At 44.7% G+C, this 12,180-nt stretch overlaps 1 protein-coding gene across 5 annotated transcripts in view; it reads right to left on the reverse strand.

The window, feature by feature from the left end:
* numa1 (nuclear mitotic apparatus protein 1) overlaps nt 1-12,180 on the reverse strand; it is a 94,736-nt gene that overhangs the window by 19,227 nt on the left and 63,329 nt on the right. For 4 of the 5 annotated variants that reach the window (XM_068033023.1, XM_068033024.1, XM_068033027.1 and 1 more), the window contains 4 exons: nt 8,225-8,293; nt 6,566-6,667; nt 3,931-4,161; nt 2,515-2,705 (listed from right to left, as the gene is read on the reverse strand). In XM_068033023.1, coding sequence (XP_067889124.1) covers nt 2,515-2,705; nt 3,931-4,161; nt 6,566-6,667; nt 8,225-8,293 — 593 coding nt within the window. The remainder of the gene's footprint in view (nt 1-2,514; nt 2,706-3,930; nt 4,162-6,565; nt 6,668-8,224; nt 8,294-12,180) is intronic. The other variant, XM_068033025.1, reaches the window with a different exon arrangement.

Raw genomic sequence — 12,180 nt, forward strand, 5'->3', positions numbered from 1 at the left:
TCTCTGGGTTACTAGTCCAGTGACAATACCATTGCGCCATCGCCTCCCACACTTATGTTTCACAACAGCGTTATCACTGAGTTTTTGGGTCATTTAGAGGTAGTTGTTCGTATAGGATTCGGCTTCTTGTAAATCCCCCAATGTTAGAGAAACCTGTTCTGACCCGCTAATCCATCTGAAGTGCAGTGTTTGCAAACTTGCACATGGACACAATTCACACCTTCCACTTTTGGATTGTGGTACTCAGACCGACAGCACAGAATCCCAATACTACATGGGCCTCAGCTTAATCCAGAACGAAAAGGCTTGGAGAGAAAAAAAAACGTCTTCATATTTAAAACTCGTTTCAGTAAAAGACAGACACCGAGGCCATTTATTCTGATACTCAGAATAGATTCCTCGTTAAAAGCTGTGGCTCAGTGGGTAGCACTCTCGTCTCGGAGTCAGAAGGTTGGGAGTTCAAGTCCCACTCCAGAGAATCCAGCACATAATTCCAGGGTGGCACTGAGGAAGTGCTGCACTGTTGAAGGTGCCATCTTTCGAATGAAACATTAAACCGTTGCCCTCTCAGGTTGGTGTAAAAGATCCCATGATACTATTTTGACAAAGAGCAGGGGAGTTATCCCTGGTCTCTCCTGGCCAATATTTATTCCTCAACCAAGATCACTATATATAAAAAAAAAGCTGATTTGGTCATTTACCTCACTGCTGTTTGTGGGAGCTTGCTGTGCGCAAATTGGCTGCTGCGTTTCCTACATTACGACAGTGACTACACTTTTAAAACATATTCAACTGGCTGTAAAATACTTTTTGATGTCCAGAGGTACCTGGTCGTTTGTGAGGACAGCGTGGAACAGGCTGATATGCTTGAACAGGTTGAGGTTAAGAGGGAGGATGTGCTGGAAATTTTGAATGTTATGAGGACAGATAAGTCCCCGGGGCCAGACGGGATATACCCAAAGATATTACGGGAAGTGAGGGAAGAGATTGCCGTGCCTTTGGCGATGATCTTTGCGTCCTCACTGTCCACTGGAGTAGTACCGGATGATTGGAGGGTGGCAAATGTTGTTCCCTTGTTCAAGAAAGGGAATAGGGATAACCCTGGGAATTATAGACCAGTCAGTCTTACGTCGGTAGCGGGCTAATTATTGGAGAGGATTCTGAGAGACAGGATTTATGATTATTTGGAAAAGCATGGTTTGATTAGAGACAGTCAGCATGGCTTTGTGAGGGGCAGGTCATGCCTCACAAGCCCTATTGAATTCTTTGAAGATGTGACAAAACACATTGATGAAGGAAGAGCAGTGGATGTGGTGTATATGGATTTTAGCAAGGCGTTTGATAAGGTTCCCCATGGTAGGCTCATTCAGAAAGTGAGGAGGCATGGGATACAGGGGAAGTTGGCTGTCTGGATACAGAATTGGCTGGCCCATAGAAGACAGAGGGTGGTAGAAGATGGAAAGTATTCAGCACGGAGCTCGGTGACCAGTGGTGTTCCGCAGGGATCTGATCTGGGACCTCTGCTCTTTGTGATTTTTATAAATGACTTGGATGAGGAAGTGGAAGGCTGGGTTAGCAAGTTTGCCAATGACACGAAGGTTGCTGGAGTTGTGAATAGTGTGGAAGGCTGTTGTAGGTTGCAACGGGACATTGACAGGATGCAGAGCTGGGCTGAGAAGTGGCAGATGGAGTTCAACCTGGAAAAGTGTGAAGTGATTCATTTTGGAAGGTTGAATTTGAATGCAGAATACAGGCTTAAAGACAGGATTCTTGGTAGTGTGGAGGAACAGAGGGATCTTGGGGTCCATGTCCATAGATCGCTCAAAGTTGCCACCCAAGTTGATAGGGTTGTTAAGAAGGCGTATGGTGTGTTGGCTTTCATTAACAGGGGGATTGAGTTTAAGAGCCACGAGGTTATGCTGCAGCTCCATAAGGCCCTGGTTCGACCACACATGGAATATTGTGTTCAGTTCTAGGCGCCTCATTATAGGAAGGATGTGGAAGCTTTAGAGAGGGTGCAGAGGAGATTTACCAGAATGCTGCCTGGACTGGAGGGCATGTCCTACGAAGAAAGATTGAGGGAGCTAGGGCTTTTCTCATTGGAGCGAAGAAGGATGAGAGGTGACTTGATAGAGGGGTACAAGATGATGAGAGGCATAGATAGAGTGGATAGCCAGAGACTTTTTCCCAGGGTGGAAAGGGCTATCACCAGGGGGCATAATTTTAAGGTGATTGGAGGAAGGTTTCGGGGAGATGTCAGAGGTAGGTTCCTTACACAGAGAGTGGTGGGTGCGTGGAATGCACTGCCAGCGGTGGTAGTAGAAGCAGATACATTAGGGACATTTAAGCGACTCTTGGATAGGTACATGGATGATAGTAGAATGAAGGGTAGGTAGTTAGTTTGATCTTAGAGTAAGTTAAAGGTTTGGCACAACATCGTAGGCCGAAGGGCCTGTACTGTGCTGTACTGTTCTATGTTCTAAAGGGGTCGTATAAATGCAAATCTTCTTTTACCTGCCCCCTGTATTCTCCCACATCCCCGGTGTCTCCTCCAAGTCACTCAGCTCGATACTGTCCTTACTGAAATCAGCTTCCGTCTCACCAGCTTGAGAGGAGCTCCTGCGGGTGTCAGCGCGGGACCTCATGGTGCCAGTGGTCGGGCGCGACTTGTCGAGTTCCCTCAGCTGCCGGTCAGCAAACTCCACCTGACCAAGCGCACACAGAGAAGAACAATCGTTTCAGTTACAAAATCACGGAGACGCAGGAGCGGCAAATATTTCGATCACAAATAGGGAGAAAGTTACACCTGGAATCCTCACACCATCAACTGCTCTCAGTTGTCTTTCCTAATTCCAAAGATCTGTCTCTGTCTTGGAGCTCGATGTGCTTTTATATTTAAAAAAAGGTAATTCAGCCCCTCTAGCCTTATCCTGACATTGAATTAGGCCATGACTGATCTGTAGCTTGACTCGATTTACCCTCCTTGGCTTCAAATCCCTCGATAACCCTTATCCATCATAAATCTAGTGATCTCAATTCGTGAAAGTTTCAATTGACACCCAGCATCCAAAGCCTGGGGAGACTGTTCCAGATCTCTCTCAGCCTTTGCGTGAAACATTCTGATTTCACTCCCCAATGGCCTCGCTATAATTTTGAAACTATGTCCCCTTGTTCTGGACTTCCCCACCAGAGGAAGTGGTTTCTCTGTACCCAGGTTTCCACTAGTAACATAGGAACAGGTGGATGCTGCTCTGCACCTCAAGCCTGTTCTACATTCAATTAATTCATGGCTGATCTGAACTGCTTTGGCTCCACATCCCTACTTCCCTTGGCTAGGAAAAATCTACCAATCTCAGATTTGAAGTTATTAATGGAGCTAGCATCCAGTGTTTTTTTATGGGAGTGTGTTCCACATTTCAACCACCCTTTATGTTTCCTAACTTCTTTCTTGAATGGCCTGGTTCTGACCCCTTTGACCTAGACTCTCAAACCAGCAGAAAAAGTTTCTATGTAGCTCATCAATTCTTTTCAAAATCCTCAACAATATCACTCTGTAACCTTCTATATTCTAGGAAGTACAAGCCTAGTTTATGCAATCTCTCCTCGTAATCTAATCCTTGAGGAGCTGGTGACATTCTGGTCAAGCTGAGCTGCATTCCTTCCAAGGCTGATATATCCCAAGGTGTGGCCTCTAGAACTGTACATAGTACTCCAAGATGTGTTCTAATCAGGGCTTTGTATAGCTGCAGCAAGTCTTCCTCTTTTATATTCTAGCCCTCCAGTTATAAAGGCTAATATCCCATTAGCCTTTTAGATTATTTTTGGTACCTGACTATAACATTTTAGTGATCTGTGCACATGGATCGCAAATCTCTTTTGTTCTCATTATTCTTTCCATTGAAGTTTCTATATAACGCTCCGATTGTCTACCTGTGAAGAGAGGGTCTTGTTCTTCTGGGTGGCCTCCTTCAACTCCCTCACCGCTTGCTGCAACTCCTTGCGCAGACGCTCAGACTCCACGCACAGGTCTGCACCCTCCTGCTTCGCAGTGCTGAGCTGCTGTTCCAGGGCAGAGATACTCTTCCCACTGGCCTCCAGCTTCTGTGTCAGTTCGACGTTCAGCATCTTTTTACTATCATAGTGAGTCTTTGCCTTATCCAGCTATGTTTCAGTGGGTATAGGGGCGGAAATACAAGAAGCACAATGAAACAAATCAAATCAGAAAAATAGTATCTCCAACATTTAAATTATCGTGTCCTGTTCACTCATCACCTCCTGTGCTTGCTGACTGACACCAGCTTCCGGTCCAGCAACACCTTGATTTTAATATTCTCAACCGTAACCTCAAATCTCTCCAAGGCCTCACACCTCCCTATCTCTCTCCTCCAGCCCTACAACCTTAGAAACATAGAAAACAGGAGCAGGAGTAGGCCATTCGGCCCTGCTCCACCATTCAAAAAAAGATCATGGCTGATCGTCTAATTCAGTACCCTGTTCCCACTTTCTCCCATATCCCTTGATCCCTTTGGCATTAAGAAATATATCTACCTCCTTCCTGAATATATTTAATGACTTGACCTCCACTGCCTTCTGCAGTAGAGAATTCCACAGGTTCACCACCCTCTGAGTGAAGAAATTTCTCCTCATCTAGGTTCTAAATGGCTTACCCCGTATCCTGAGACTGTGACCCCTGGTTCTGGACTCCCCAGCCATCGGGAACATCCTCCCTGCATCTAGCCTGTCTATTCCTGTTAGAACTTTATAGGTTTCTATGAGATCCCCTCTCATTCTTCTAAACGCTAGTGAATATCGGCCTAGTCGACCCAATCTCTCCTCGTACGTCAATCCTGCCATCCCAGGAATCAGTAAATCTTCTTTGCACTCCCTCCATGGCAAGAACATCCTTCTTCAGATAAGGAGACCAAAACTGCACACAATATACCAGATGTAGTCTCACCAAGGCTCTGTACAACTGCAGTAAGACATCCTTGCTCCTATACTCAAATCCTCTTGCAATGAAGGCCAACACACCATTCGCCTTCCTAACTGCTTGCTGCACCTGAAAGCAGCTGGTGTACAAGGACACCCAGGTCTCATTGCACCTCCCCCTTTCCCAATCGATCATCATTCAGCTAATAATCTGCCTGTTTTTACAACCAAAGTGGATAACCTCACTTTTATCCACGTTATACTGCATCTGCCATGCATCCGTCCACTCATCCAACTTGTCCAAATCACATTGGAGAATCTTTGCATCCTCCTCACAGCTCACATTCACCCCCAACTCTGTGTCATCTGTAAACTTGGAAATGTTACATTTAGTTCCCTCACCCAAGTCATTAATATATATTGTGAATAGCTGGGGCCCGAGCACTGATCCCTGCGGTACCCCACTAGTCACTGCCGGACACCGGGAAAAAGACCCGTTTATTCCTACTCTCTGTTTCCTATCTGTCAACAAATTCGCAATCCATGCCAGTATATTACTCCCAATCCCATGTGCTTTAATTTTGCACACTAACCTCTTCTGTGGGACCTTATCAAAAGCCTACTGAAAATCCAAATACACCACATCCACTGGGTCTCCCTTATATATTCTACTAGTTACATCCTCAAAAAAAACTCCAGTAGATTTGTTAAGCATGATTTCCCTTTCCTAAACCTATGCTAACTTTGTCCAATCCCGTTTATGCTTTCCAGGTGTTCTGCTATCACATTCTTTATAACATACTCGAGCATTTTCCCCACTACAGATGTAAGGCTAACTGGTCTATAGTTCCCTGTTTTTTCTCTCCCTCTTTTTTTAAATAGTGGAGTTACATTTGCCACCCTCCAATCTGTAGGATCTGCTCTAGAGTCTACAGAATTTTGGAAGATGACCACCAATGCATCCACTATTTCCAGGGCCACTTCCTTTAGTACTCTGGGATGTAGATTATCAGGCCCAGGGGATTTGTCAGCCTTTAACCCCATTAATTTCCCTAGCACTATTGTTTTACTGATACTGATTTCCTTCAGTTCCTCCCTCTCATTAGACTCTTGGTTCCCTAACATTTCTGGGAGGTTATTTGTGTCCTCCTTTGTGAAGACAGAACCAAAGTATGTGTTTAACCTTCTGTGACCTCTGCACCCCTCCGATTGTGGCATCTTGTGCATCCCCTATTTTAATTGCTGCACTGCTGGCGGTCATGCCTTCAGCTGCTTGGGCCTTAAGCTCTAGAACTTCCTCCTTAAACCTCTCCTCCTCTCTCTCTCCTCCTTTCCATAAAACCTACTTCTTTGACCAAGCTTTTGGTCGAATGTTCAAATATCTCATGTGGCTTGGTACCTAAATTTTGTTTTGATAATTGTTGCCGTGAAGTGCCTTGGACATTTTACTACATTCAAGGTGCTATATAAATGCAAGCTGTTGCAGTTATACCTTCCCAACCTAACCCCAGTGGAATACTGAACCACATCAGAATATTAGATACTGCAACCAGCTGTTACGTATATAGAATAGAAAAAAAGAACACGTCCCCAAGGGGATACACAGTCACGTCTGAACTAAGTCAGAGAGACAAACCTGGGCCTTGACATGCTGCACGACCTCCTCCTTCTTCTCGAGCTGTGCACTGAGCTCCATTACCTGCTGCTCTAATTTCTCCTGCGCCTCGCTATCTCGCGCCTACAATTGCAGAACATAGTTTGTGGTTAGACAACATCAGAATGGAACGTCTGCAAACATCTGATCTCAGTAAATGATGCAATTTGAAATAGAGGGGGAATCACCAGGCCACAGTGTAGGAGGCGGCCATTTGGCCCGTCATACCTTTGCTGTATCAATCCAAAATTACCTCCACTGCCCAACTCTCTCCCTATAAACCTGCATCCATCCCAATATTAATTCTACTTTGCCGCGCTCTCCCCATAATCCTGTATCAATCCCAAACTAACCCCACAACCTTGTTTTGGTAATGTAGGGCAATGCTGCTGCCAATTTGCACAAGCAAGATCCCACAAACAGCAATGCAATAATGACCAGGTAACGTGGATTTTGTTTTTAATAAAAGGATAAATATTGTTCTTGGATGATGGGTCTGGACTTTCGAGTGTCAAGATCCCTGATCTATAACTCAACAAGGTGCTCCCTAGTAAGCCAACCCCTTTCAGGCATTTATTCTACAAAGAAAACACTCAACATAGCTCATGTCCTCTCAGTAGAAAGGGTAAATCACAAACCATGCCAACGATCCCAAGAGCAGCCACGGTCAATGGGGTTTTATTGCAGAGTCACAATCTTCAACTTTAGAGTTGTCCAATACACTAGCCACATGTGGCTAACTGGAAATCCCGCTTTGGCTAATTGCATTTCTGATTAGTAAATTAAAAAGTAATAGGCAGCATCTTGGGTCACGTGATCTCAACTCACATTTGCACGTTGAGAGTGTGAACATTAACCTTTTTGTACCTTTGCTGGTAAAACAGTAATTGAAAAGCTGTGTTACGTGTTCTTTGATTGTTGTGGCTGCTTTACTCTCTTTGTTAAGTAAATGTACATAACCATAAAATGTGTCAGCAACAGCTCCGTTGGTAGCATGCTCTCCCCTGAGTCACAAGGTTCCAGGTTCAAGTCCCACTCCAGGACCTGTGCACAAAAATCTAGGCTGACACTCCAGTGCAGTATTGAGGGGGTGCTGCTCTGTCAGAGGTGCTTGACTTTCAGATTCAATGTCAAACTGAGTCTCTGTCTGCCCCCTCAAGTAGATGTAAAAGATCCCATAGCACTATTCTGAAGATGAGCAGGGATGTTATCCCTGGAGTCCTGACCAATATTTATCAACATCACAAAGAGAGATGATCTGGGCATTATCACATTGCTGTTTGTGGGAACTTGCTATGTGTAAATTAGCTGCTGCATTCCCCAGATTACAACACTGACTGTACTTTAAAAGTACTTCATTGGCTGCAAAGCACTTTGGAATGTCCAGTGGTTGTGAAAAGTGTTATATAAAATGCAAGTTTTTTAAAAATTAGACAGACAAGAAGTACATTTACCTGTATGGAGTATTTTTAACTAAAATTAGTGCATATAGCGAAAACAGTGTGTAGCTAGTCGGCAAGTTGTAGTGGCAAGCCTGACTTAAACCCCAGATTTATTATTAAGGAGGCAGAACGATGAGAGATCCAACCAGATGCCCCAAGTGAAACAATGAGGGACAGACTCTGCGTGCCAGTGTCTTACCTTGAGTTTCTGCAGCTTACTTTTAGCTGTTGTGTCATGCTGGGCCAGCTTCTGATTCAGATCTGTGATCTGGAACAAACCAAACAGTTCCCCATTGAGAGAGAAACGAGACCTTGGGCGCTTTGCGGGGTGACCAGCACCCAAGACAAAAAGGGCTTCAGAAACAGACTCCACAAATGTAATTTCATCAAGGGTGGGAAGGGAAAGAGAGGGAAGACTGGAACGGAGACTTTTAAAAAGATAAGTCAACTACTAGGCAGAAACAGCAGGAAGTTTAGATCACACCAGATCTTTTAAGAGAAAATAAACTTGCATTTCTTTAGTGCCTTTTATGACCGCCAGACACCCTAAAGCACTTTATTGTCTATGAAGTGCTTTTGAGATGTCAAAACTGTTGTAATGTAGGAAACACTGCAGCCAACTTGTTCACAGCAAGCTCCCACAAACAGCAAAGCAATAATGACCAGATAATTTGTTTTAGTGATGTTGGTTGAGGGATAAATATTGACCAGGACCTGGGGAGAACTCCCCTGCTCTTCTTCAAAATAGTGGCCATGGAATCTTTTACATCCATCCAAGAGGGCAGGCAGGACCTTGGTTTAACGTCTCCTCCAAAAGATGGCATCTTCGACAGTGCAGCATTCCCTCAGTACTGAACTAGAATGCCAGTCTGGATTGTGTGCCCAAGTCTCTGGAGTGGGATTTGAACACACAACCTTATGATTTAGAGGTGAGAGTGCTACCCACTAAGCCGTGACTGTCACTAACAAGTTTTAAACAATTTTTGGAGTAGGCGTTGATAGGATTATAACATTTTATTGATGTTTCCCCAAGGAATCAATTATTTCAACTTTCAGGTCAGACGTTAAAACTGAGGCCCCGTTTGCCTGCTCTGTTGGACGACCAGCATTGTGCAAAAAAGCTGGGGAGTTCTCCCCGGTGGCCTAGCCAATATTTATCCCCAATCAACATCGCTAATAACAGATTGTCTGATCATTATCCCATTGCTGTTTGTGGGAGCTTGCTGTGTGCAAACTGGCTGCTGCGTTTCCTACATTACAACAGTGACTACACTTCAAAAAGTGCTTTGGGATGTCCTGTGGTTGTGAAAGGCATTATATAAATGCAAGTCCTTATTTCTTCCTTTTATCAGCCAAGACTGACTGATTTCCCAATCGTTACAGCCCTACCTGGGATGTTACTTTAGTCCTATTTAAAGGTGAAAAACACATTTCTCCCCCTTTCCAGAGAAACTGTCCCACAAACCTAGGCGCAAGTTATCAACAAAGTAAAAAAGTGCCTTTCCGTGCCTTGTGAGAAGAGCGATTGGCACCTGCCATGAAACAAGGGAGTCGACTACCAGAGCCCACCAGAACCAAAGAAATGTTACAGAGACTTCCCCCTTTCAACTATCACAAGAACCACACACTTTGACACGGCTGTCAGTGTGCAAATGAAGTCATTGTACAGCAGTGCATTCCCCTCCGCCCAAACACCTCCTGATTGCTGTTCCTCCTCCTCCTCTGACACCTCATGATGTAGTGCCCAGAACTGGATGCAGTACTCCAGATGGCGTCTGACTAAGGCTCTGTACAACTGTTGCATCACTTCCTTTGAATACTGGCCTTTGAGAGGGAGCAGGGCAAAGTCATCAGAATGATATCAGGGCTTAAAGGTCGAATAAAGTTGAGTTTGTATTTCTTTAGGAACACAGAAATAGGAGCGGGCTTTTTAGGCCCTCGAGCCTGTTCCACCATTCAATGAGATCATGGTTGATCTGAGTTTGTATTAGAAGAGCGAGGGGTTACCTAATCAAGTTATTTAAGGAATAGGGTAGATTTCCTCTGGTGGGCGAGATCAGAACAAGGGGGTACAACCTTCAAAGTGAAGCCTGGCCACTGAGGAGTGAAATCAGGAAGGACTTTTTCCCCCACAGAAAAAAAGGGTGGTGGAAACCTAGAACCAAAAAGCTGTGGATTCTGGGGTTCAATTTAAATTTCCTCGATGGAGATCAGTAAATTTTTGTTGGGAAAGGGCATCACAGGATATGGAGTTAAGACGGGAAAATGGAGTTGAGGTATATAACTGCCATGATCTAACTGAATGGCGGTGCAGGCTTGAGCAGCCCAATGGCTGACTCATGCAGGTGCGACAGAAGCAGAGAGAGAGAACTGTTCCAGAGTCAGACCAGGCAGAACTCGACTGTTAGCCACAAGCTCCTTTTCTACACAGAATGGAGAAGTTATGACTCAGTACACGTACAGAATGAGGCAGGGCCACCGCTGTTTTTTTTATATGTATGAATGACCCGGACTTGGGTATACAGGGTATAATTTCAAAGCTTGTAGATGAGATTTGTTGGACATCCTGGAGAGTTGCATGTTGGACATCTTGGGGAGTTAAGGGTTAACAACTGAACTTCCCTGTATCTTAGGGCAACTGGCTTTCCAATACAAACCAAGGAAACTAATATTGAATCAGGGACAGGCACTCAGCAAAATTAACACAAGCAAAATAACAGTAATGAAGAAAGTAATGGCATTGAAGAGTGACAAATCCTCAGGACCAGATGGTTTCTGTCCCAGGATTTTAAAAAGCAAATAGGTAAGAATATTGCAGATGCCTTAACTATAATTTTCCAATGTTCTCAATTCAGGAACTATTCCTTCAGATTGGAAAATTGCACACCTCACTCTGCTATTTAAGGTGAAGGGGGGAAACCAGGGAATTATAGACCACTTAGCTTAACATCTGTGATTGGGAAATTACTTGAGTCTATATTTAAGGACAAGGTGACTGAACATGTTGAAAATTTTCAGCTGATCACAGAGCCAGTACAGATTTGTAAAGGGTAGGTCATGCCTGACGAATCTGATTGAATTTTTTCAAGAAGTGATTAAAGTAGTCGACAGGAGAAAGTCTATGGATGTTATTTATATGGACTTCCAGAAGGCATTTGCTAAAATGTTTTTTTATTCATTCGTGGGATGTGGGCATCTCTGGCTAGGCCAGCATTCACTGCCCATCCCTAATTGCCCTCGAGAAGGTGGTGGTGAGCTGCTTTCTTGAACTGCTGCAGTCCATGTGGGATAGGTACACCCACAGTGCTATTAGGAAGGGAGTTCCAGGATTTTGACCCAGTGACAGTGAAGGTTAGGCGATATAGTTCCAACTCAGGATGGTGAGTGGCTTGGAGGGGAACGTGCAGGTGGTGGTGTTCTCATGCATCTGCTGCCCTTGTCCTTCTAGTTGGTAGAGGTTGTGGGTTTGGAAGTGTTGGCCAGGGGCTGCAAGTAGTACAGAGTCTGTTACAAACTGTTGCATAGCTCATGAACTGAAGTAACCCGAGCTCAGACACTGTTGAACAGCTCATGAACTGAAGTAACCTGAGCTCAGACTCTGGCCTGTGCTGGTAAAAACCAGTTTGAACAAATTAATTTATGTGAAAGACAAGGGAGAGATCACAGGAATACAGCCTTATTTGGACTTGGAGTGATACCGGGCTCTCTGGGCCTGGGCCAATAAGGAGAAGATACGAACGAGGTGAGCAAGCCTAAACCAACAGGAAAGAGACAGGAAATGCTGGAACCACTCAGCAGGTCTGGCAGCATCTGTGAAAAGAGAAGCAGAGTTAATGTTTCGGGTCCTTCTCCAAAGAAGGGTCACTGACCCGAAACGTTAACTCTGCTTCTCCTTTCACAGATGCTGCCAGACCTGCTGAGTGGTTCCAGCATTTCTTGTTTTTATTTCAGATTTCCAGCATCCGCAGTATTTTGCTTTTATTTTAGGAAAGAGAGAGCACAGTTCGAAGAGATAAGAAAGAGAATAAGTATGGAGAATCTCAGGCATAGAGCCAGCAAGAAATTCCGGAGGCCAACCATCGCGGAGGCGGAAGACCCTGCGTGAGCAACGCAGCAACGACGTAAAAGAGAGAAAGAACGGAACGCCTGGCCAGC

This window comes from Heterodontus francisci, chromosome 6 (genome assembly GCF_036365525.1).
Source record: "Heterodontus francisci isolate sHetFra1 chromosome 6, sHetFra1.hap1, whole genome shotgun sequence".
NCBI classification, from domain to species: domain Eukaryota; kingdom Metazoa; phylum Chordata; class Chondrichthyes; order Heterodontiformes; family Heterodontidae; genus Heterodontus; species Heterodontus francisci.